Below are 26,398 nucleotides of genomic sequence, written 5' to 3' on the forward strand. Positions count from 1 at the left end.
TGGACTGGATAAGTACACCCACAATCGGCTATTTGCAGACACAAACACTCGGGATACTTTTGATTAGTGGACAAAACGCCAACTAGTGCTTCCATGCAAATAATGTGAAGGGTAGAAATATGACTACAGACTAAACCGGAGAACGGCATCTGAGAAGAGAAACAAGAACCTTCCCATGGGACAAGGTGCTGGATGACGAGAATAAGCAGAGAAAGGGAAAACTGAGAAATAGGAAATCAAAGGGGAACTGAGGAGGCACGGACTTGCAGTGGGGGGGCCTCTGGGGGCTCAAGCCTCTGCCCTTTTTCAAAATTATTTAAAAGTGCCATTCTCAACATTAATTAATAAACAATTATATTATGTTAAAGGCATTTCAATTCAAATTAACATGGGAGCGTGCACAAAAAAAGTAGCAAATAGCGATGCGTCTCGCTTCAACAGGCAGAGAGGTATGCTGAAAGCACTAGGTCTCCTGCTAACCTTTTCATAACATTAGTAGCTTTTTATATGCTTATCGCCGTAGTTTTCAAATTGATAGAGATGGAATGTTCAAGTTCATTACATTTCCAGACATGCCAGGAACCTTATTATATTATATGTATGTTATATAATCAGTAAAGGCACGATGCCAAACAACAGAGACGGCAGAAAATGAAAGAAAAATTGAAGGAGGCAGTGCAAAGGGACAGCTTTCTTATCAATATGGGTGAAAAAGGTGAGTAAATATGAGAAATATGCAAAAAAGAAAGATGTAAAAAAAAAAACAATTTAATTGTGAAATGAATAGTTTTACTGACTTTTACAGTAAGTGATATACAGTACAGTAGGTGTGTCACTACATTTGTGGATGGTAATAAGGTAGTTTTTTTTTATTTCATAATGTTTAAATTTTCTTTTAAATATGATTTGGATTCATCTTTCCACTAAATGTTGCTGTTTTGTTGTAATTATTTCTATAAATGTAAAAATGAAATACCATTAGGTTATATTAGTAGTGTCATTCTCATATTCATTATTGTGACCACACAGTCTGTTTACAATGTCTACCAGGATGATAAGAATATGTAGTTAAATTATAGTTAGTAAAGTGGGAAAATCAGCTCTTTGGTGATATAGCCCTTTTTTTTTTAATTTTGAGCCCCTGCCCCTGAGGAACTCTCTAGCACGTCCCTGTAAGGAGGAATAGGAGATAGAATGAGAAGAACATTATGGTAAAAAAGAGGCAGATGAATGAAAGAAAGAGTGTGAGAGGTGTGAGTTAGCATCTCTCAGAAGTGATCACAAGTGGTGTCAAGAGACTAATGAGACTAATTAATGACAGTATGACACACTGAAAACTACGCTAAGCAGATAACACCTCCCACACCACATCAACTTCTCCTCCTCCACCTCCTCCTCCTCTATATCTTATCCATTCTGTCTCCTTCCTGTAGTTTCTTTCTGACCTTTTCACTCACTGCATTCTCTGTATGCCTTTTGTACTCCATGTTCATTCCACTATCTCATGACTCGCTGGAGCCTTTCAATCACTCTCTGACCTCAATCACTTACATTGATGTCTGCACCACACTTTCCTGTTCTGTCTCTCTATCGTGCATACACCCCTCCTTCTGTCCATGATGCAATGTCCCTACACAGATGTTTCAACTGGCGGGATGACCTCAGCAGCGCATGAATGCTGGGTGTGGTTCATAAGCAAGGCTCAGCGAGAAGAAAGAGAGGGAGTGGGTAACATTAGTGTTTGGATGTGGGGTAAGCAAGGTCCGTCTTCCTTCCAGTTACTCATAACGGAAGATCTATACTTATTAGTTATTACATTACAATGAGTTTAGTCTTATGGTCTTGAGCAAGTAATCCAGTATGGAGACAGTAAAGCTAGTATTAAGACACAGTGTTACCACAGAGTCTCTTTTACAAAATGACTACTGCCAGATACTGTTGGTTTAGATCTTAATTACACTAAAGCATTCTCTGATTAGCACTTTGGATCAAAAGTTTTGGGAATTTGAATGAGATTTTCAGTTACAGTAACAAAACAGACCGCTCCTGTCTCTGTTGGTCTCTTGGCGTCCACACAGATCTCAGCAGTTACACAACACATCATAATGTTTCCAGAATTTTACAAGCATGGGGGAATAAGAGATGAAAGCTCCATAAAACCTTGTGTTCCCTCTCTCTCTGACTCTCTCTCTCTCTCTCTCTCTCTCTCTCTCTCTCTCTCAGAGCGACGCCCTAACTATCATACACAGCCACTTCCTTTTCATCCTTTCATCCATTTCTGTAGCTGCAGTGCTTCTCCTGTAGTACACTGATAGGTCAATGACTGAATGTTCTGAGGTGTAGTCATGCTGATAAGCAACACAGTGTGTCTGCACACTCAGATACTGACTGATCTGCCGTCTAATCACAGACTTTACAATACAGCACAGCATTACGCTGGAACAGCACAGAGACCCTAAGTGTGTCCATATGTAAGTGTGTCTAAGTGCATGTGCTCGATCTCACTTAACTAAGCAGTGGTGTTAAGATAGATCAAGGCTCAGACACACCGGAATATGAGTCAACACCAGCATAAGCCTATTCATAGCTGTGAATCATATAGAGTAACTTCAATTCATTTTCTAGAGCAGCACAGCTCTGACAATAGTGCCGGCTGTAATATAACTGATAGATTTATATATTAATGTGCTTATTTTAATAAGCTAGTCTGTACGTTTACATGGACAAGAATAATCTGATATTAACCCGATTAAGACAATACTCTGATTAAGAAACTACCATGTAAACAGCAATTTTTTATTACCTTAATCCGACTAAAGTCATACTCGAAGTAAACACAAATTGAATTAAGACATGTGGAGTACTCCTGTTTTAGTCGCATTATCGATGTGCATTACAGACGTGTACACACCTTAATCACACTATTAACGTCGTGTGGGAGTTTTCACTGCATTTTGCGACAGGACACGTACACACGGCAGTGCTCAACCGTTTGATGGCAAACAAGAGAACAGGCTGCATCCGAAACCGCGTACTTACCTACTATATAGTAGAAGAAATACACGTTTTTCGGCTACTATATAGTAGGTGCATATGCGATTTGGGACGCAGCCCACGGCTTCAAGCAGTTGGCTATTTGCACATATAGCATGACAAATAATTAACTGCACTTGAAGCTTACATAAAATAAAAAATGAAACACCCAAAACTGTATACAGTACCATAACGAAGACGAACTGTGTGTTGATACGTGAAATTCTGGAGGGAACGTCGGACGGCAAGGCGTGGGGACGTAATGACGTGTGCTGTTAATCGTTCTAGTTCTATAACATGTAAAATGGGAACATGAAAGGAAACTTCTAAAAGCAACTCATGTAAACACCTTAATCACAATATTGTCTTATTCAGAATAAGGTCAATAATTAGATTATTGCTGTCCATGTAAACGCAGTCACTGACATAAACAGTAAAATGAAGAAATTCATTTTTGTTCATTCTGGATATTCTGCTAAAGCTAGTGGCATCTTGATGTTATCTGCCATCGACTGGGAAACGGCTTATAATTCCGGTTAGTAAAAACCCCACTAGTGTTCTATTTGAGACAATACTACCCTTCTAAAATTCATATACTAGTCAGTAGCGGACACAGTGCACAGTGTAAGTGCATAGAGTATAGTATGTCATTTTTTGTCTAATTAACTTCAATAAAGAGAAAAAACAAGTGATAACAGAAACAAACTTGTCTCATGAGCACTGCACAACATTAAACATGATAACAATCAACATCATGATCACATTACCCTGGCATTGATTATTTTCCTATAATAGCATGCCTGTCATATTTTATTAGTTACACATTTGACCTTCAGTTCTTTTAAGAAGTCTTTTAAGTCAAGCAGCCTGTCACTGTACATATACGATCCAGCTAATGGTTAGCATACACACAACACACAGTGTATATGGGCTAATTTGTACAAAATATTGTAATCTGATAGATAATACACACAAATATGTTTTGTGTGTGAATATGAAGCTGCATTTAACCCATTAAAGTATCTGGATATTATTAAGTAAGCCCTATGATTTCTTCAGTAACTACAGTAAAACCGAACAGGAGAAGTATGCAGTGAACAAAGTGAGGAATGTACGTTTGGACCCAGTGACAGGTGTTGGGCGTGTAAGAGGTTAACTGGGAGGGGGTTCGACTAATTCCACATCAACTGAGGTCAGACTTGGCATTGGAAGGCAAATAATTGTTAAAGGCATAGGGTGGACTTTGTATATGAATGGGTGTCAGTTAGAGAGGAACAGGAAAGGCTAATAAATTACATATGCACATACTCCCACACATACCGACACCCACACCCATAGCATCACTCCACCTTTCCTCTTTCTGTGAACACAGACACACACTGCTCCCCACCTTTCCTCACTTTTGGAAAACAATCTAAAAACAGAGTGCAGTTGCCATGGTTGCATACGCAGCCTGATTCACTGACACACACACACACAGCATCTCAGAAAGGGGCTTCCAGCTAATGATAGCTGAAACATGATGAGTAAGGATCATGTGGGTAACTTCCAATTACAAGAATGACATAAAGAAAGCAACTGCAAAAGTGACTTGAATACAGTCAAATGTATCTAGTATTTCCTATTATAAGAACCAAATACAAGGTTGTTAAACATATTTCAAAGCAATGTTTTAATGTTTTCTTATTCTAGTGGCAGATAATTTGGCTTCTTTCAAGAATTAAATGCTTAAAATGAGCAAAATGATCTGCCAATAGAATAAAATGATTTCAAGCTTAAACTTAGTTAAAAAGAAAACTCTAGAAATAGGTTTAATGATCTTACATTTGGTTTATGATAATCTTATAATAAGGAAATACTAGATCAAGCTGACTACATTCAAGATACGTTTACTTGCTAACATTACTATGTCTTGTAGGTTACAAATATTGCGAAAGAAAAAGAATGAACAATTAGAAACTCACATACACCGGCATGTCTGCACGGTGTACGTGAGTGCGACTGATTCTGTGCTCCGGACACCTGCACCGCCTCTCCACAAAGTTCTAAAGCTAAGCAGAAAATAGAATGAATGTCGGGGTCTGGTCCAGTTCCTGAAAGCACAGAGAGTTTGCTCAGTCATGTCTTCACTATGTGCCTTTTTAATGAGGGAACAAGGAGTGATGAGAGGTGGATCTGCTGGCTAGTTTCCTTTTTTTTGCCCTCCTGCAATGCAGGAAGGAAGCAGGGGCGCTGACACTTTTTACTGGAGTCTTCCTGAAATAAATATGATTTGAGAGGAGGGGAAGTGGAGGCAACATTAAGGGGATCGTCATGTCCTGTGCAGCTGAGAAGACCCTTGATATCATATCCTGTTCTATTCCACACACACACACACAAAGCACATTAGAGCACAATGATACTCATTGTTAAGACCACAAGAGGAAACCTGATCCCAAATAACAATGCTGATTAGGGCTAGAGTACGGTCATTATAATTTATAGACGCTACAAAATAAATATCAATTTTAAAAAATAATATAGAATTAATAATGAACTTTCAGTTGTACAGAGTCCTGGCAGAACATAGTTTCAGCTCATTACAGTCTCATCGTAGGGAGTTTTTCCTTGCCATTGTCTCCGCTGGCTTAAGGATCTAAATCTAAATCTGTATCCGGATTTCTGTAACGCTGCTTTACAACAATGCCCATTGTTAAATGAATTGAATTTAACATTTAGTTACCAACCCCTTTTTGAAATGAATCAGTTGAATTCAAATAAAATATTTATATAATTTGTGATGTGTGTATAATATACAGTATGTATCACTGACAAAAGAACAATGCCCAATCAGTTGAGAACAGCATTCGGTAATGTGTTGATAAATCTGTGTTTGATATATAACTAGGCTCGTGCTTCAGATAATATGTATACAGATTATGAATCGTGTGATGTCATTTGTAGTACAATCTGTGTATATTATGTATGCACATAATAGAAGTGGAAGAAATATAAAATATGACAATGTACTATATAATCTTGTTGCTATTGTAATTGGTAATGATCTATTATCTGATATCAGTGCTGGTTTGCGAACCCAACAAATTTCTGACTCATGACACAAGACAGTCTTCTGATAAGAGTATCTGACCAGAAGCTTTGACTGAGAGCAGAGAACAGGCATTGGCTGCTTGATTAAATCTTCTCTGTGATGATCCTGCTGGAGCCGCAGACACACAGCCTCAGTGCCGACCTACAGGGCAGCTCTAAACGGATTTTCTACTCTGTCTCATTTGGTGTTCTATAAAAACAATCTAATCCACTTAGAAAAAAAGATTAGAAGACAGAGAACTAAAACGCTTTCTTCCTATAGTTGGGAATACTGCAAGTTTGAAACCTGAAAAGAAAGAAGAAAAAAAAACGCCATCTGTTGCTGGAAGTCCTAGAGAGCAAAAGCTGGTCATGCTCTCTGCGTAGGAGGGATTGTAATTACTCGCCCCCTGTCAGTCAGAGTGACACTAGAAATTTGAGGATGTATGTGAGCTCATGTATGTGGAAGAGATCAGGTAGCACTTCCTTCACAGTGTGTTCAGTTGCCCTGTGACGCAGCATGAGCAGCAGTTTAAAAACATGCAGTGGCTGACTTCGAGTACTAGACTTCACCCTCTATGGCTGCACTGCAAAAAATCGTAGTGAAAATATCTTGAATATAGTCCGATTTATCATTTATCTAGTACTTTTTATTGTAAGATCACCATAAACCAAACATAAGATCATTAAACCTATTTCTGTACATTACTCATTCCAAGCTCGTAGTTTTCTTATTCTATTGGCAGAAAAAGACTATTTCAAGCTTGAAACGAGTACAAATGGCTTAAAATAGATTTAATAATCTTAAATTTGGTTTATTGTAGTCTTATAATAAGAAATACTAGATCAATTTGACTATATTCAAGGTCTTTCCACTTGTCATTTTTTGCAGTGAGGTAGCTGTTGTGTGATAGGGGAGCGCTAACTAATGGGTGGGAATTCTGTGCTTGCTTAGAAGCTGTTTTGCAGTTTGTTTCTGCACGAGCTGATAATGTAGTGCATGCCCACAGAGTGCAGTGACTCGCTTCTCTCACCTGTAAAACGTTACTCAGGCTCCTCCTGTGTCCATCCACAATGACAAAAGGTCTCATCGTCCCCAGTGGCTTAACTCCTCTCCTACGAACTGCCACTGTAAGGAGACAGAGGAAAAAATTAGCATGCACATTATATAAAAATATACCTGTTTGTCTACATAGCTTATTGGTCAGCTATCATATGTATTTCTCATTTTCTCTGGATGCTGCTTAGATCTTATTTTTGCTCTACGGCAGACACAAGGATGTCTTCCAGACACAGAACTCCAGTCAGTCTCGAATAATGACATCATCATTACTGCTGTACAAACAGTCTTAACCTGACTGCCACCTCTTAGCAATGTTTATTTTTCCATTACACAACTGTAACAGTTTCCAAGGAGTTCATATGTTAAGCAATAATGTTTTACTCTCAATATTAGAAACCTCCACACACTACATACTATAGTACATACCATTAAAGCTACAGTGCACAGGATTATTGTTGTTAAAAATGAAGACAACATCATAATTCAGTCACGGGAGGGGAAAAAATACTTTATAACATGTTCCTGAGCTGCTGTGAGTTGGCCTAACAATCATTCATATATATATATATATATATATATATATATATATATATATATATATATATATAAAAGACAACCAACATTACATTGCCAATATATAATTCCAGATGAACACTTCCTGGACACCACTTCAATAAATGAACATTTCATTTATATTCATATTTTGTAGCTGGGTATGGACAGGATTTCCCCCTCCTGTTGAACCAATATAGAATATAAATATAGTCATATATGTAATGCAGTAATGTAAACATCCGTGGAATTTAGAAGATATACAGACACTTGAGGTACTTTATTTTTTTAAACATTAAAAAATTCTCTAGTGTGTTTGCTCTTTGACTTTGAATACAAACTTCTTTACTTTTACTTTAGTATTTTGCTAGTCAGCTCCCGACGCACGAATTCAAAGTGTCTGACAGGTGCTCACACTCTTTTGAACTCAGAATAAACCCGGCAAATGATCTATCCTGAAATGCTGATGATCGACAGAACAAGGCCCAGTTTATTTTCAGAATACACTACAATCACTCCAAAATAGATGATGACAACTCACATACCTGCATCACGAGCTGCACATTCTTTGCATGCCTGTTTAGCCTTTCGATTAGCAGCCCCCGAAGGATGTGTTTGTTTCGGCGCCATTATAAGTCACTGACTTAAGTTTCATTTTTGCATTTTGTTCAACGTACCCTATATATTCATACATTCAGAGGGTGGGACCCACTTTGAAGCGGTGACATTAATTGATTTCACTACAGATGAGTGACAATGCACTTATATCCAATGGACAAAGAGTCTAGTCTTTTGCTGCCTGTCTTGATTGGTGGACTAGCGTATAGGGATGTCACAGTTATGGAGGCCCCGCCTCCAAGCCCGAGGCCCTAGGCCAGGGGTGTCCAATCTTATCCGGAAAGGGCCTGTGTGAGTATAGGTTTTCATTTCAACCAAGCAGGAGCCACACCTGATTCCACCTGTTTAATCAGTTGAATCTGGCTTTCAGTAGACTCCGGTGTGGCTCCTGTTTGGTTAGAATGAAAACCTGCACCCACACCGGCCCTTTCCAGATAAGATTGGACACCTGTGCCCTAGGCAATTGTCTACTCTGCCTATTGGTAGCGTCAGCCCTGGGTGTCAGGTTAGACTAAGTGGGATATTTGTGCACATACATCATTCACCAGCTCAGATATGTCAAACGTCCTGACACCCCAACTTCAAGCACAAAAGAAGTCTGACTATAGAGGGCCAGTCAGAAGTCAGTAGCCAACTGGGGAGAGAAGAGTGTGAGAGTGTAAACGAACACGAGTTAGAGTGAGAGTCAATACGATACGATACGAGGAAATTGATTCAATACTGAGAGTTTTTTTAACTTCCTGAATAGCTTTTGCTGGGAATATAATAAATGACTGTCAGTCGATTTGCCCTCGATATGAATTAGTATTGTTGCTGAGTTACAAAGTTGTTGAGCTGGAGAACTCATGATATCTGGCTTGTGACTAAGCCAGGAGTTGTTTGTACAGATATTTATATGTTTCTAAACAGAGTTATATCCAGCAAAAGTGAGTCAACACTCAGTATGCTTCTGTAATACTGAGGTAATGGCAGTATATAATCATATCCTCAGAGTTGCAAACACTTGGTCCTTTTCCTAAAATGCATACTATCTCTTTAAATATATTGTCAATACACCACTGGTATTACTACTATGTAATCATACTACTTCGTGTGCGTTACACAGATAGGGACACATCCCTCAATTCTGTCTGAATGTGTTTTAGTGCTGTCAAATACTTTTAAAAATTGCATTTGTGCAATTCATGCAGTGGACTCCACAGAACTCACACAAGGAACTCACGTTCCTCCACAAGTAGCAATGGCAGTAGTAGTAGGATGTTTCTGCCACAGAATGTGAAATTCCAAAATCTTCCAATCAATATTGCATTTCATTTCTCAATCCCCCATGGTTCAGATTTATGCTTTGCACAGCTTTGCACTAACGTGCACCATGGACTGTATTCACTGCCTGATGACCAAATCTATTACATGGAATATTAATATTATTATATTATCACATAAGTGCCCATTAACTGACCAGTCCCAGGAGGCAATTCTTTCAACATTACCATTAATGCACTGCAGTTCCCAAGAATATTGCATAACATAGTTGAGAGCTCAAGGCTCAAATGAGGAGAAATAATGGGATAGTGACAACAGAAATTGCAGTGTGCAGTGTACATATACTGTATATGATCAAAGCTCTTCTCAAGTTACTGTCGGTTCATGATGTCATTTCTCAGCCTACTCTCTGGTAATAAGCAGAATACAGGAAATACTGTGCTTTATGGTATGTGTGTGCCACATGCAACTGCAGCAGCATTAACAACACTGGCCATTTCTACAGCTGAATAACTGTTGTTGAGCTTTGCATCTTGTGGCTTAAAAACAAAAGAACTTTTCATACTGCAAAATAAGTAATTCTATTACGTTAATGAATTATTATCATATTAAACGTTTATCCTTTTATAAATTACAATGACGGTCATTGTAAAGTGTTCTGTGGAACTAATAGGCACATGTGTGTGTTGTCTGCAGCTGTGTGTGTACGAATGAGTAACAGTGACCATCTGTGGTCAGTAAATTTTGTTTGTGACTGAAGGCTAAAGCTGGCCTCATAATACTATAGTCACCCCAACAAAGACTGTCAAATATAAAATGAGAAGCTTTGTTGTTTCCCATGATTTCTTATCTTTAGCGAATACAATGCCTTCTCTTTCATTACCATTAGCACTCAAACAATGTGTTGCCCTCTGTTTGTTTGGTTATGAAGCTAAGACATGGCTCTTTACTCATTCTAAACTAAATCTACCCAAATACAGAACTTTGTTTTAAAAAGTTAGAGATTATGGTTAGAACTAGTCTTGCGTATTTCAGCTGTGAAGTACACATATTCATCCATCCATCCATCCATCCATCCATCCATTGTCCATACCGCTTATCCTACACAGGGTCACGGGGAGCCTGGAGTCTATCCCAGGGAACTCTTGGTGCAAGGTGGGGTACACCCTGGATGGGGTACCAACCCATCACTGGGCACACACACACGCTCACACACCCATTCACACACTACAGACAATTTGGAAATGCCAATCAGACTACAGCGCTTGTCTTTGGACTGGGGGCTGGGGGGAAGAAACCGGAGTACACGGAGGAAACCCCTGAAGCACAAGGGGATATAAAAGAAGAGATATATAAATAAATCATATAAATTTGACTATTTACACATATTACTCAATTTTCTTGCCAGAACATGAGTACAAAGTGTCAACACAAATAGATTAGCACACTTCCCTAGACTCTGTGACCCTCTCTGACGTTACTTCTACATTAATATTTGGTTTTAATATTATTATTAATATTTAATGTTTAATATTTGGTTAATATTTGGCACATATTGCAGGGTAACTGAATATTTTACAGACAGTATGATGACAACCGTTAATATAATATTCCAGCAGGTAAATGCAGCTGTTCACTGACTACAGACCAAATCAAACCTACCCACAATGTCGATTAGGGCTTACAACAAAATTCAGGTGCAAAAAAAAGGAAGAAGAAAAAACTTACAGTAACTTATGGTTGCATAAGTGTGCACACCCCTTAACTAATACTTTGTTAAAACACCTTTTGCTTGTAATACAGCACTCAGTCTTTTTGGGTAAGAGTCTACCAACTTAGCACATTCAGATTTGGGTAATTTTATTCCACTCTTCCTTGCAAAAATGCTCCAAATTGATCAAATTGTGAGGAGATCTCCTGTGCACAGCCCTCTTCATGTCATTTCACAGGTTTTCAATACGCTTTAGATCTGGGCTCTGACTGGGCCATTACAAAATTTATTTATTTTTTTCTGAAGTCATTACTTTGTTGACTTGGATTTGTGCTTTGGGTTGTTATCATGCTGGAAGGTGATTTTATTTTATGGAATTATGTAAGGTGATTTTATTTTAACCAATTTATTATTGGTTCTATCTTGAATAAAGCCCCAGTCCCAGCTGAAGAGAAGCAGCCCTATAGCATGATGCTGCCATCACCATGCTTCACAGTGGGTATGGCATTCTTTACACGTTTTGCCACATGGGTTGGAGTGACTGTTTGTATGTTTTGACTAAATTGAGATGTTGTGATAATTACTTTTGAACATGAGTGTGAATGTGACTGGTTAATTATGAGCACAGTCCCATTACATAAGGTTGTGCACACTTACAAACTATTATACGTCCCCCCCCCCACCCCTTAAAATGGTTCTATTTGTTTTTCACTTGAATTTTGTTGGTTGCTTTAACACATTAAAGGTGGAAAAAATATCTGACATGATTTATCTTGGTTTCATTTTTGTATATTACAAAAACCTACAATTTTAACAGGGGTGTACAGACTTTTATATCCACTGTAACTTATCCCAACTGCTATACACTCTCAGAAAAAAGGGAACTAAATGATACCTTTCCTTGCTGCTGATCAGGTACCATCAAGTGTACACCAAATTTACCTTTAGTACGTATCTTTTACATAGACATACATGCATGTAGTGCATATTTAATGCTTCAAGCCTTAAAAACTATCCATCCATCCATTTCCATTACCCTACACAGGGTTATGGGGGAATCTGTAGCCTATCCCAGGGGCCAGCCTGGATGGGATGTCCACCCATTGCAGGGCACACACTACAGACAATTTGGAAATACCAATCAGCCTACAACTCATATATTTGGCAGAGGAAACTGGAGTACCCAGAGGAAACATGCAAGCTCCATGCACAAGGGCGGAAGCAGGATTCGAACCCCCAACCCCGGAGGTGCAAAGCAAATGTGCTAACCACTAAGCCGTAAAAGCTGAAGCTCCTTAAAAATTAATCAGTCCATTTATGTACCTTAAAAATTTTCCACAGCTACAGTAAACCCACTTTTACAGGTGAAAGATACATAGTAAAGGTATAAAAGATGTACTCCTGGAGTACCTTTGATGCATATTTTTTTCCCCCCTGAGAGTGTAATGATTTGGTCTAGTGAGAGACTGATAGCCTACCTGAGTGAACAGAATGAGTTATTGCTGGTGTGCTCGTCAGCACATCATCTTGGCTGTGGGACTCTGTCCTTCTCTCAGTGCTGAAGACTTCTCCAGGTACAGCTGAAGTCCACGCGCTCCTGAATGTACCACTAAACGTTATAAAAAGCAGCACAGTGACAAGAGTCCGAAACACAAGAAGCAAACCGTGGCTCATTGTCTATGTTTCCATTCGGTGTGAAAGAAAGGAGTGAGAAGCTGCCAGATGTTTCCACAACGATGACATCCAGGTGCGAGAGTGTGTGCTACGTCTTTAGGGGACACACTATCCGTCAATAAAGGCAGGTGGTGGTGAGGGGGGGTAATACTTAAGGTTATTGAATGTGTACACCTTTCACCTGCGGTCCAAACTGAACACTGTAGATCGGCCCAGCACTCGCGCCTTCACACGCAGTCGTCATCTCCCATTCAAAATGTCTGCGATGTTGTCAGTTTCAATACTGAGAAAAAGCAAACGACTCTTTCTTTCCTAACATGGTACATCTTAACGAATCGCCGTGGAGGGACCGTGCGGCTCTGTAGCTCCGGCTGAACTAAATGTTTACAAGGTCGCTGTAGTGCTCGTCAGCAAGGCGGGATTTCCTCTTGCTGCTTAACCCTTTCATGGCCGAGTACTAACGCGGAGACTGATTTAGTTGTGCCCATGAGTTTGCACACCCCTGCAGAATCTGTAAATCTTAATATTGTTAACAAAGTAAGAAGGATCATAAAATTCCATGTTGTTTTTTATTTAGTACTGTCCTGAATAAGCTATTTCACATAACAGATGTTTACATATAGTCCACAAGACAAGATTATAGCTGAATTTATAAAAAATTACCCTGTTCAAAAGTTTACATAACCTTGATTCTTAATACTGTGTGTTGTTATCCAGATGATCCATGACTGTTGTTATGTTTTGTGATAGTTGTTCATGAGTCCCTTGTTTGTCCTGAGCATGTAAACTGCCCAATGTTCTTCAGAAAAATCCTCCAGGTCCTGCATATTCTTTACTTTTCCCGCATCTTCTGCATATTTGACCCCTTTCCAACAGCGGCTATATGATGTTGAGATCCATCTTTTCACACTGAGGACAACTGAGGGACTCGTACACGACTATTACAAAAGGTGCAAACATTCACTGATGCTCAAGAAGGCAGCACGATACATTAAGGGGGATGTAAACTTTTGAACAGTGTAAATTGTTGTTATTTTGTTTAAAATTCTCTTTTTTTTTCATTTAGTACCGCCCGTCAGACGCTAAATAAGATAGTTACATGTCTCCCAGATGATAAAATACTAACAATTTACACTTATCATCCTGTTCAAAAGTTTACATCCCCCTGGCTCGTGGATCATCCAGGTAACAACACACAGTATTAAGAATCAAGGGTGTGTAAACTTTTGAACGGGGTAATTTGTTATAAATTCAGCTATTATCTTGTCTTGCGGACTATATGTAAACATCTGTTATGTGAATTAGCTCATTCAGGACAGTATTAAATAAAAAACAACATGGGATTTTTATGATCCGTCTAACTTTGTTAACAGTATTAAGATTTAGCAGATTCTGCAAGGGGTATGCAAACTTATGTGCGCAACTGTATATACCTATATATTTGACCTTTGCGATTATTTCATATTGGGTCGAGCAGGGTAAATATTTGAATGTTCTTAATCTTTATAATAAACTGTACTGTTCAAGTCTGGAATCAGACAGAAAGTTCATTTAGCCTAACTGAAACAGCACTGCTGGGACACTATTTCGGCTATAATAGGTTTATATTAATGCGCTCCTTCATTTTTTTCTCTTGTAACAGCTCCTTCTTCAAGGACACGATTAAACAGATTTTCTTTTCTTTTTTTAATAAAACAAAGACAAAGTATATATTGTAGATATGGTGTAGCTTTCTGTAATGAGATGTTCATTTAGTATTTCTAGAAGGAGTCTCCAGTGTCAGTGCTATTGACATCATAGGTTTTCTGCACATTCAAGTCTTCCAGACAGAGGACTTTGCGCTTGCTTGTTTGTTTGGTAACTTGATAAGCGGTGTTGTTTTTGTCTTATTAACTTCAAGAAATAGAAAAAAAGAGAGACATATTTCTGTCCACATAGCTTATTATTATGCGAATTTTGGGATGTCAAATTAAAAACTCTGGGTGGAAACACCGGATGCGAATAAAATCTCGAAAAATGCGTATAAAAAAACTTTGTGTGCTCAATTCAGGTGGATAATTTTTTTTTATTTGATAAGAAGACATGCACATAAACTACGATGGAATCACAATTACCAAATGAATTCCTCGATGCACGTTAAAAAAAAATGTCATGTGACTTTGCTACAGCAAATCATGTGATTGGATAATTGGCTCAGAGAAGTAAAAGGTTGTGTTGATACTTGGTGCCAGTTTCCACGAAAATGATGATGAACACATGGTGCTTTAGTCGCAAGTGTTTTTTATACGATATTCCATTTTTTTTCACATAAATTAGCAACTTGGATGGAAACATATCTACAGGTGAAGGAATGACTGTTTATAGCTGTTATAACATAAATGATAAGAGGAGCTAATTCTTCTCATAAATGTTCCAAGACTTTAAATGTAACTACAAACAGTTAAAAAGCACAATGTTTTGACATTAATAAATGAAAATGGTAATTAAAAAATTGCTGTGGTATAAAAGGAATAAAATACTTCAGTTATGCTGGAAATTATTGGAAAATAATCAGCTTTGGTGTGACATCACACCACCCCAACATAGATCATTTTCCTACAACAGCACACCCCAAGGTGTTTTATTACTTTAATTTGCTCTAATCGTACAAATACAGAATACAGGCCCTAGGCCACCCACAAGGGGAATGTTTAGTAAACAGATAATACAGCTAATTTGGGTAAAAGTTACAATTTATTGTCCTGTGTGTGATGTATGATGTATGAAACAGAAATATGATTAATGAACATAGTAAACTGTGTCTGTGTCAGAGTCATTGTCCTGAGGCTCCATATCCTTAGGTATGGAGCAAATGCAGCAGTTCCCCAAATCTCTCCAGCATTGTGCACAGTAGAGCACATTACAGCCCACAACAGAACAATGCACAGCACTCCGCTGCCTCATGCTTTCCACACACACCCAACACCAACACACACCCCACCCCAACCGTTCCAGTGGAGACAGCAGCATGGACAACACCTGAGAAAGACAGAAAGAGGAGACCGTTAAAGAGAAGGTGTGAAAGATGATAATGTGTCAAACAGAGAGAAAGAGAGATAATTTTTGGTCCTTTTTAGTAATAATCGGGGTGTAACTGCATACACACCGGTTTTGGTGCTCGTCGCTGATGCCTGAGCTGTTTGCTCAACCGGTTGACAAAAGTAATGCGTCTCTGGATCTGGAGGTTATAGAGGAAAAGAATCCGTTTCTTCTCTCTCTATCCAGGAAGAACAACCACAAGAAAAGGCAAAGTCAAATATAAGAAAGAAACATAATGAAGATCAAACATACTTTAAAGCTAGAAAAATGGATTCTAGTTGTTTTTATTTGCAAATAAATGGAATGAGCTGGGTGAAACACAGTGGCATAAGCAGTGATCTGTTCTGTATAATAGTGTTATTGATGCTGCAGCTGTTTCAAGCCTGACGGAGCCTCTAATCCTTCTCATAGACACGGATCCTCAGAACACAATGTGTCTAAAGCTATTAGTGTAAAACTTTCTCTGCTTATTATTACATATGCACACACACATATTTCTCCCTACACAACAAAGCCCACAAGAGTTGGATTAACACAAACGGTCCAGCTGTACACAAATGAACACTGTAAGAGATAATACAACAATAGGGATTTTGCTGTGCTCATGCTGCATGCTCTGTTAATTCTAATGAACCCAGTGAAACACACTGCAGCAAAGTGGTTAATACCTGTGAAAAGTACTCTGAGCCATGTTCTTTTATGTAAGAGTTTTCCACCATTCTGCAAGTGAGGCATATCAAATGCAGTGCAATACGTGTACTTTTAAATGGTCTCATTATTTATTTAGAAAGAAATGACAATAAGTACCCAAGAAACAAATTCAAGGTCTGCAGGCTAAAGTAAAAGGTTAAAAAAAAAAAAGGAAAATGCTTTTTCATAAGCAAGAACATTTAGTATGCTAGATATGCAAGTTTACATTCATAAGCAACATACTAACCAACATCTGTTAAGCTTAAAAGGAATGCAGGAGCATCTGATTTTAAACATGCAGTGTTGTTTTTACTGCTTCTGTTTTTGTTTATATCTCATACTAAATAGTTTTAGATCTTCAAATGAAATACAACATATAACAAAGGCAACCTGAGTAAACACACTATACAGTTTTTATTTTTTAACTGAAAAAAAAAAGTTATCCAACACCTTTCACCCATGTGAAAACTAATCGCCCCCTTAAACTTCAAATCTGGTTGTGCCACCTTTAGCAGCAATAACTGCAACCAAACCCTTTCGATAACTGGAAATCAGTCTTTCACTTACTTCTAGGACTAGGATTTACCCCTACGTTTTGGATCATTGTCTTGCTGCATAATCCAGCTGCGCTTGAGTTTGAACTTACGGACTGAAGACCGGACATTCTCCTTTAGGATTTTCTGGTAGGTAGCAGAATTCATGTTTCCCTCAATTATTGCAAGTTACCAGGCCCTGAAGCAGCTAAGCATCCCCACACCATCACACTTCTACCACCATGCTTGACTGTAGGTATGATGTTATTTTTGTGGAATTCTGTGTTTGTTATATAGCAGGGGTAATGGGACCACTGTCTTCTAAACAGTTCCACTTTCGACTCATCAGTCCACAGAACATTCTCCTAAAAGATTTGAGTATCATCAAGGTGTGTTTTGTCAAAATTCGGACAAGCCTTAAAGTTCTGGGTTAGCAGTGCTTTTCACCTTGCCACTCTTCCATGGATGCCATTTTTGCCCAGTGTCTTTCTGATAGTTGAGACATGAACAGTGACCTTTATTGATGCAAGAGAGGCCTGTAGTTCCTTTAACAGTGTCCTTGGTTCTCTTCTGACTTCCTGGATGAGTAGTTGCTGTGCTCTTAGGATTTTTGGAAGGTCGGCCACTTCTGGGAAGGTTCGCTACTGTGCTGAGTTTTTCCATTTGGAGATAGTGGCTCTCATTGTGAGTCCCAGAGCCTTTAAAATAGCTTTGTAACCCTTCCCAGACTGATGTATTTCAATCACTTTCTTCTTCATCATTTGTGGAATTTCTTTCAACTTTGGCATAATTTGTTACTGTGGAAGACCTTTTAACCAACTTCATGCTGGTAAAAAAAAGTTCTATTTAAGTGTTGATTTGATTGAACAGGGTTTGCAGTAATCAGGCCTGGTTGTGTCTAGTCCAGCTGAACCCCATTATGAATGCAGTTTCATAGATTTGGGGAATTAGTAACTATGGGGGCAAATACATTTTCACACAGGCCCAGTTGGTATTGGATAACATTTTTGCTTCAATAAATAACATTATCATTTAAAAAACTGTATTTTAAGTTTACTCAGGTTGCCTTTGTTTTATCTTAGATTTTGTTTTAATTTCTGAAACAATTTAGTACGAGGTATACACAAAAACAGAAGAAAGCATTTTTTTTTACTGACTTGATAATGCATAAGAAATAAAATTAAAAATCTATAACAAAGTTTGTACTAAACAAAATAAGGTGCCTAAAACTTTTGCAACTTATACATGCACACTATGACACTAGCCATTCATTTAAATAAATTATTTTAAATAATTTCAATTGGAAGTGTGCCTTGGATTACCTTTTTTGGATTATAATTTATTTTTTAAATATTTTTCCCCACCAAAGAGCACCTTCAAACATACTCCATAGAATTTACATAGAGCTGAGCATACCGGATCTGTTCTTTGAACCCTGTGTTATTTATTTGCTGCTTATAATGTGTATTTTGTCTAATTTTTTAGATCATTATCAGTACTGGTTAATGCTCCCTGTATAGCAGAAAGCAATTTGGTATAGATTCAGAACATTGACAAAATTCTTTAATATGATTTTGAATAAATGACAGAATATAAGCATGTTTAGAGAGAATATACATTCCGTGCTTAATTATGACTGCATTCCTGCTCATATTTCTATGTGAAAGCTGAAAGATTATATTGGGGCCTTGTATAAGAAGTACTAACTGTGTGAGTGTTTTGTGTCTGATACAGTGCTAGTTTAAATCCTATTCATCTCATATTGAAACTGTTTGTTATGTAACACTAAAACTATTTAGCACTGAGAGCTTACATATGCAGCAAAATGAGTCATTTGTGCTGCTCTGTGCAGAGGATGGACATAAAGTTCCTAATAAATGACCAAACCACTTAACAAATACTCCTTCACAACTAACTGACCATATTAAACTATATATTGAACTAATCTATCAGTGTTACCTTGGGGAAGTAGAATGTAGTGATGACCCTGCGTAGGCGGTTTGTATAAACCTGAAAGCAGCACATGAGGCCCATTAGCAGCACTGGGAGGGTACTCCACAGGTAGTCAGCCTGACTCAGGGCACGAGGCTGTGGGAGACACTCTACACACACACACACACACACACACACACACACACACACACAGATACATTTTGTCCTCATCTCAGACAAGCTAGTAAACAATTTCAATAACCCACTCTTCTAAGACTGCAGAATGACTCACGTTTGAAATATACAACTGCTGACATACAGTTGTTACACAAGTTTGCATTCCCCGTTGTTTTTAATGGAAATTGCAAAATATACCTCCATTAAAACAATAGAAATCTACAAGAATAGAATTCCAAAATGAAATATGAGTGTATCCTGCAACATGACAACAATTATTACCTGAGTTAAAAAAAATATATGAATGTTTGGGAGAGTAACAGTTACAGTTGGAACAATGGGCAAAGATCTGCCAAGAAATCTGGCAGCGTTAGACCAAATATCCAAAGATCCAAAAAGCTGCTCAGACGATAAGGAACAGTTTGGAAATAGTTATAAAAGTGGGCATTTAATTTTTGAGACATTTGAAGTGATTTCATTAGGTTTTTTGCCCTCTATTAATATTAAAACATGTTATGTTACTTGTGATACTGAAGGAACATCTGTGAAAAAAGCCCGTTTTTTTTGTTTGTTTGTTTTGTTCCTAAGTTCATGTAAATGGGCAGTACAGTGGCACAGCAAGTAGCATTGCCTCCTTACAGCTCCAGGATCCTCGGTTCAATCCTGAGGTGGGATTAATGTCTGTGAGGAGTTTCACATGTTCTTCCAGATTCCTCTGGGTTCTCCAGTTTCCTCCCACATTTAAAAAATATGCCAGAAGGTGGACTGACTAAGATAAATTCCTCCTATATGTGTGAATGAGTATCCCCAGGGTGCTTGGGGTGAATTCTCCTGCATTATGCCCAGTGTTTCCGGGATATGCTCCAGATCCACAGCAACATTGACCAGGATAAAGTGGTTACTGAAGATGAATGAATTCAAGTTCATGTAAATTTTTGCACTCAGTTGTATAACTATGCTATTTACTCTGATATGAAATTTTTGAGAGTCTCATTTAATGTATTTTTTTCTGACCTTCAAATCCAGTTAACATACTTGGACCATAATATTTTTTTTCTTTTTTGCAAAAAATGATAACATTAAAATAATAAAATTCTAATCAGGTAAAAAAAATCTTGATTATAGACATATTCAACTAATATTTCTCATTTTTAAACAAATATAAGATTATTAAGCCTATTTCTTCATATTTGTACTCATTCCAAGCTTGAAATTACAGTATTTTTTCTTATTTTCAGCATTTCCTTCTAGAAAGATGTAAATTATCTGCCAATAGAATAAGACAATTTTAAGATTCTTGCTAATATATAATTTTTTTGCAGTGGTTTGGTTATGCACCGGTCTTTCCTTATTTCAAATAGCATAGAAGAAGCAAAAGAAGAAATGTATACAGGCATGTGCAGCTTTGTTTGCCAACATGTAAAGGAGAGACCTGATTAGACAGAGGCCAGACTGAGCTCTGAGCTTGTGTTTAAACTGTCAGATCCAGAAACTTTGATCATCTTAAAAATCACAGCCATGCTAACCACGTCAGGACAGACAGGGTTCCAAAGCCTGTGACTTGCAAATACACATAGTAATCATTTTACCACATGCAGACATAACAGACATTCCTAGGACTGATATACTAAGAGCACTCTTGGAGATCTCTGAAGACTTTTGCATAATTGCATTATAGACTATCAAATCACAGAATATTAAATCAATGAGCAATACAGGATGTGGTGGACAGTCTTACTCTAAGCCATATTGTGAATGGACTCTAAATGGATAATGTTCCAGGTCTCAAAACCAACAGCTCATTAACTTAATCTAGATAAGTGGAAGTGCTGAAGCCTGAGAGCCGAGAACTCAGAGATACAGTAAATGTGCTGAGACCTTGCCTGCATGTTCTTAGCTTGTTCATAGATGTAAAGCCGCTGTCTGATTTGGATCAGAAATCAGTGGTTAACTTCAACCAGGGGTTAAATGCATGTTTCATGTCATCCATTTTCATTTATACAGTAGGAAAAAATATGCCATACATGTGGCATAAATGTGACATACAAGGCAATGAAAGGAATAATGTGCAGAGAATTAAGTACAACCATCATAGCAGTGCAAAGAAAAAGTAATGAACAAAACTAGAAAGACACTTACGCAAGTTACTGGACTGCAAATCTAGGTTAGAGGAGGTGTTGAAGGCACCGATAGTTTTACGAAGGAGCTTAGCTAACATGGATTCTCCTCTAATGTCAATGTGTATTTCATGACTACCTGTAATTCAAGAGGAAATAATAGACGCAAATTTCTGAACATTTGACAAGTATACTGATTAAAGTTGGAACATTTTCATATTTGTTAATTATACTCACTTTTAACAGATTGCTCTGTAAAGGTATGCCTACGGATGATGTCGAAAATGTGGTAAAGGACTCTATCAGTGGCCAGCAGAACACATACAAACAGAGCCAGAGATACAACCTGGACCAGGCTTGCTGTCTGTTGAGTTACATAAAAACAGCAAAATAAAGCTTTCATTTCAAAAGCAAAAATGTTGGTATTTACTGAACACAAATATTATATTATAATACAGCATGTACTATATCCTTAAAGATTGTACCACAGGTTGCAGCTCATTGGAATGGATTGTCAAGCTCCAGGGGTTGATGAAAGTGCTCTTTTCTGGTTTCTTCAAGGGCAGTAGATACCGCTTACCCTGAAAAAGTAGTTGTCAGCTTGGAAAATAAGAAAAGTAGTGTTGTAGGGGGAAAATGGATCTTACCCGTCTCTTTCTTCGCTCATCAATCTGTCTAAAGTAGGTTGTAATGTAGACATTGTCAAAGCAGATATCTCTGGTGTATTTTCGTGCATATCCAAAAGCCCTTAGTAATAAAAATAAAGGAAGGCTATGAAAATCTAATATTAATACATATTATTACCTAATAATAATTATATAACGTAATATACCGTATAATATATTTTTTTCAAGGACGACAATTTGCTTAAATTCATTTAAAATATTCTTTATGGGTGTCAGTAATTTAGGGACATACAGAGATTATTTTTTTTCTAATTGTTCTTTTTTTGTTTAAACAAAAGTAAATAGTGTTTAATTTTATCTGTGAAGCTAAATATGAATGTGTAATGGGGAGGGGGTTAAACGGTGTGCACTTACGAAATGAAAACAGTTATAAATGTGAAGGAGAGGAGGATCTGCATGATCCTGGATATTTGCTCGATAGTGTTTCTCTTCTCCTTAAATGTCCTGGTGAGCTCCTTGCGAAATTCGTCCTGAAGAACTGTGGTTCCAAACATGGGCTGATCCTCAATTTTCTACAGATTTCACAGGACAAAATGAACATGGCATGTAATACTCCCAAACATGCAAACATAAAATATACAATACTGTGCAAAAGTTTTAGGCACATGCAAAGAAATGCTGTAGAGCAAAGATGCCTTCAAAATAATGGAATTAAATGTTTCTACATTAATAAAAATACTATAAAGAGCAGTAAACAGTAATAAATGAAACAAAGTCAATATTTGGTGTGACGACCCTTTGCTTTAAAAAGTAAAAAGCTGTAAGTTTTATTGAGCATCTTGCAGAACCAGCTACAGTTCTTCTGGAGACTTTGACTTTCGCACTTGCTTCTTATTTTTGCAGCAAAATCCAGCTGCCTTCATTATTTATTTTGTCTGAAAAGTGGTTTCATACATAATATGTTGCTTTCTTTACTGACATACAAGCATTTTTCTGTAACATTTCTTTTTGTGCTCGAAATCTAATGTTTTGAAATCTAAAATGTTTTTCGTACTGACTCAATAATGTAGAAGTCATCAAATTTAAATCTATAACAAAGTGTGTACTAAACAAAATAGGGTGCCTAAGACTTTTGCACGGTAATGTATATTTTTTATTAAGTTTCAGTGGTTTAGAAGGAATATTGGACTGTGATATAAGGGCTTTAAAACCTAAGTGCTTGAATGTGTTTCAGAGTCAGGAGTCAGTCACACTAGCACGTGAGCATTTTAATGTTAATTATCAGAATATAGCACGTTAATCAACGGATTGTGCGGTAGATGAAACTGTGACAATCCACTGTACCTCATAGACCACATTGGTGGTAAACTGTTCCCCGAGTTTACTGATGGCAGAATTGAGCTTGTCAAAGGTCTGTCCAAAGTTTCCCTCCACTGGGATCTGTTCCTTACACCATGGAGTCATTACTGAAGTGAATACAGTGTTGAACCAGTAAATACCTGGTAAAAGGAACTTGCAAAACCTAGTTGTTAATAGAAATTGACAACCTTGAGAAGTTATATCACTAAATCATATCTATCCATCCATTACTGCTTATCCTACACAGGGTCACAGGGATAGCCTGGAGCCTATCCCAAGGAACTTGGTGACACCCTGGATGGAGTGCCAACCCATCACACACACATTCACACACTATGGACAATTTGGAAATGCCAATCAGCCTACAATGCATGTCTTTAGACTGGGGGAGGAAAACGGAGTACCCGGAGGAAATCCCGAAGCATGGGAGAACATGCAAGCTCTTCACACACAGGGCAGAGGCAGGATTCAAAACCGCAACCCTGAAAGTGCGAGGCAAACATGCTAACCACAAAACAACCGTGCCCACTCAAATCTATCTATCTAACTAAATGCATAATATAAATTAAGCTCAGGAGATAGATGTACAATGACTACACAGTGTTTGATGTAACTACTTACCTCTCATAATATTACAGAGAAAATCAAACTTCATAGGCACACATAGGAAATGGCTGATGGCAGGGGATTTAATTGTGTCCATGCACTTGAGCCATGTATCACTGAACCACTCACTGCAGTGATCAATGCCCTTCTTTACCACATCTGTACACAGCATTTTGTCCGTTACAACATGACAAGGTGTATACATTCACAAGGAGCATTCTTAATGGACACCACAAAATGTGGCTAAATGATGCTGCTAAATTGTCTTTGTAGCAGAGTAAATCTACACAAAGTACCATTTGAGTTGTCCTGCAGCGTGTGTGTCACTCACATTCACAGCGCATCATGGTCTTCACAGTGTACTGCTCCTGTGTGCTGTTGCCTGTAGCTGTAATATTCTGACCAATGGAATCGTAGCCATACTCGCCCATCACTTCATTCCTGATGCCCTGGAACTGTCTACTCACATTCTGTGCCTCTTTCTGGAGTTGCACGCTGTCAGCCTGATGTAGGGGAGAGAAGAATGTTAGGACAGTGTTGATGAAGAACTCTCTAGAGGTTTCTAATATATAAAAGCAATGTCATTCATTTGACAAACATCAACATACATTTATATAAGTAATCTGTCTTCACGACTAATGAAGAACGTCCAGCTTCTTTCAATTACATCCTTCCACTTTCATTAGTTTCATAATCTTGTTTAATCCAGTGGTTCATTTTCATTTATATTATGCAAATGACATTTCTTTTAGTCTGCATCTGGGGTTGCAGAAAATGAAGTGCAAGCTAGTATAGAAACATCATTTTACAGTTTAACTCACCACTATCTCCTGGAACACCTGAATAAATGGTTCAGAAACCGTCCTCCACATAATCTTACTGTACCCAATTTGCAGGTCTATATTGCAGCCGATAGAGAAGACCACATCCTGGACATTATGTTGGATATTGGAGATTGGACCTGAGAGGACACACTTTGGCAGGTGAGCTTAACTCTCCTGAATTGTTTGTTATATTGAATATACTGAATATTGTTTGGAAAACAGGCATGAGAATAGAACAGTGAATATATATATATATATATATATATATATATATATATATATATATATATATATATATATATATATATATATATATATTCATTTCATGTCTAGGTGCTCTATAATATGTATGTATAACTACTCTCTCTATACAGAAAATTTGTCAGTTTAAGATTTCATGCCTACATTTAGTAATATTCCATTCTAGGGTTAAACGTAGTGAGTTTGATTTATTAGGGAAGAATAGGGTATGTATAAATCCTGTGGTCATTTAACTGAGCATCATCAAAATGCACAGGATACATACTCCCTCTTTATCCTAGTGGGAAAGCTAATTCTGTGGCAATAGCACTATTTGACCAGGGAAAATATTTTCCTGAAAATCAGAGTAGAGCAACAAAAAGTCCAACCTGCATCATGCAAAACAGGAAGCATTTCAAGCAAGTTTGTTTTTTTTTTTTTTTTACCTTGATAGAGACATTGTATTATGAACAACATTGCATAAGCCTGTCCACGAGAACCAAGAATGCTGGGAAACATCAGAAGAACTGAGCAACGAAAATATGAAGACAGCATCCCACCTAGAACACACAGTGCTTTAAAAGAGCACACACATAACATTAAATAAACGTTCACAGCTTATTTCAGCCCAAATTTCACATCAGCAAACCAAGTGTATGAAAGTACTAGAAAGAGGAGAAACATACCTATAAAAACATATCCAACTATGACTCTGTGAAAGTTGGTCAGTGAAATGTTGTACATGAGTCCAAGAAACAAAGCTATAATAAAGATAATGAGCAAAAAAAAAATCATATGAATTCATTTTAAAATTCATGTCCAAAGAGCTTAATATTTTTGAAGCAAAACACAAGACTATGTTCTGACCAGTCCCACTGATGGCTCCAAATACAGCTCCTATTAAAAGTCTGGCCAAAGGGAAATCAGATGTCCGTCCGAACAGGAATCTGTGAGCCACGTCAGGTAGGATAAGCTTACTGACCCTCTCCAATGCTTTATATGTAAATTAAAAAAATACATTGTTAAATTATTAATTCAAAGAATATTACTAAATTCCAAAATAGCATTATTTAAATGAATAACATACTTGAATGGGGTGCTTTTTTCCTATATTTCCCTCTAGGTTCCTCCATTTCCTGAGCCCTCATTGTCCACTGCAAAAGTCAGCACTTTCCGAATAGTGTCAGTTGAAAAGTGATGTAATCGAGTTCTGAGCTGCTTTTGTTTCAATTT

The 26,398-nt window shown here is 37.6% G+C and overlaps 2 protein-coding genes across 4 annotated transcripts in view; both read right to left on the reverse strand.

Annotated features, from left to right (window-relative positions):
* adam15 (ADAM metallopeptidase domain 15) overlaps positions 1-13,516 on the reverse strand; it is a 35,558-nt gene extending 22,042 nt beyond the window's left edge. Inside the window, exons 1-2 of one of the 3 annotated variants that reach the window (XM_053628415.1) lie at positions 12,788-13,516; positions 7,137-7,231 (exon numbers count right to left, since the gene is read on the reverse strand). In XM_053628415.1, the coding sequence (XP_053484390.1) occupies positions 7,137-7,231; positions 12,788-12,983 (291 nt within the window). In that variant the 5' untranslated portion in view covers positions 12,984-13,516. The remainder of the gene's footprint in view (positions 1-7,136; positions 7,232-12,787) is intronic. The other 2 variants (XM_053628424.1, XM_053628432.1) reach the window with 2 other exon arrangements.
* Positions 13,517-15,029: 1,513 nt separating this feature from the next.
* dcst1 (DC-STAMP domain containing 1) lies at positions 15,030-26,303 on the reverse strand. Its single transcript, XM_053628479.1, has 16 exons — positions 26,253-26,303; positions 26,033-26,158; positions 25,852-25,926; positions 25,612-25,740; positions 24,923-25,062; positions 24,433-24,604; positions 24,117-24,260; positions 23,481-23,602; positions 22,551-22,708; positions 22,158-22,257; positions 21,996-22,091; positions 21,748-21,874; positions 21,533-21,649; positions 19,244-19,386; positions 16,129-16,239; positions 15,030-16,001 (listed from the first exon to the last, which is right to left on the reverse strand). The coding sequence occupies exons 1-16, from the start codon at positions 26,296-26,298 to the stop codon at positions 15,762-15,764; spliced, it is 2,046 nt and encodes a 681-aa protein (XP_053484454.1). The 5' UTR covers positions 26,299-26,303; the 3' UTR covers positions 15,030-15,761.
* Between the last annotated feature and the right edge of the window lie 95 nt (positions 26,304-26,398).

Source organism: Ictalurus furcatus, chromosome 1 (assembly GCF_023375685.1).
Source record: "Ictalurus furcatus strain D&B chromosome 1, Billie_1.0, whole genome shotgun sequence".
Lineage (NCBI taxonomy): Eukaryota > Metazoa > Chordata > Actinopteri > Siluriformes > Ictaluridae > Ictalurus > Ictalurus furcatus.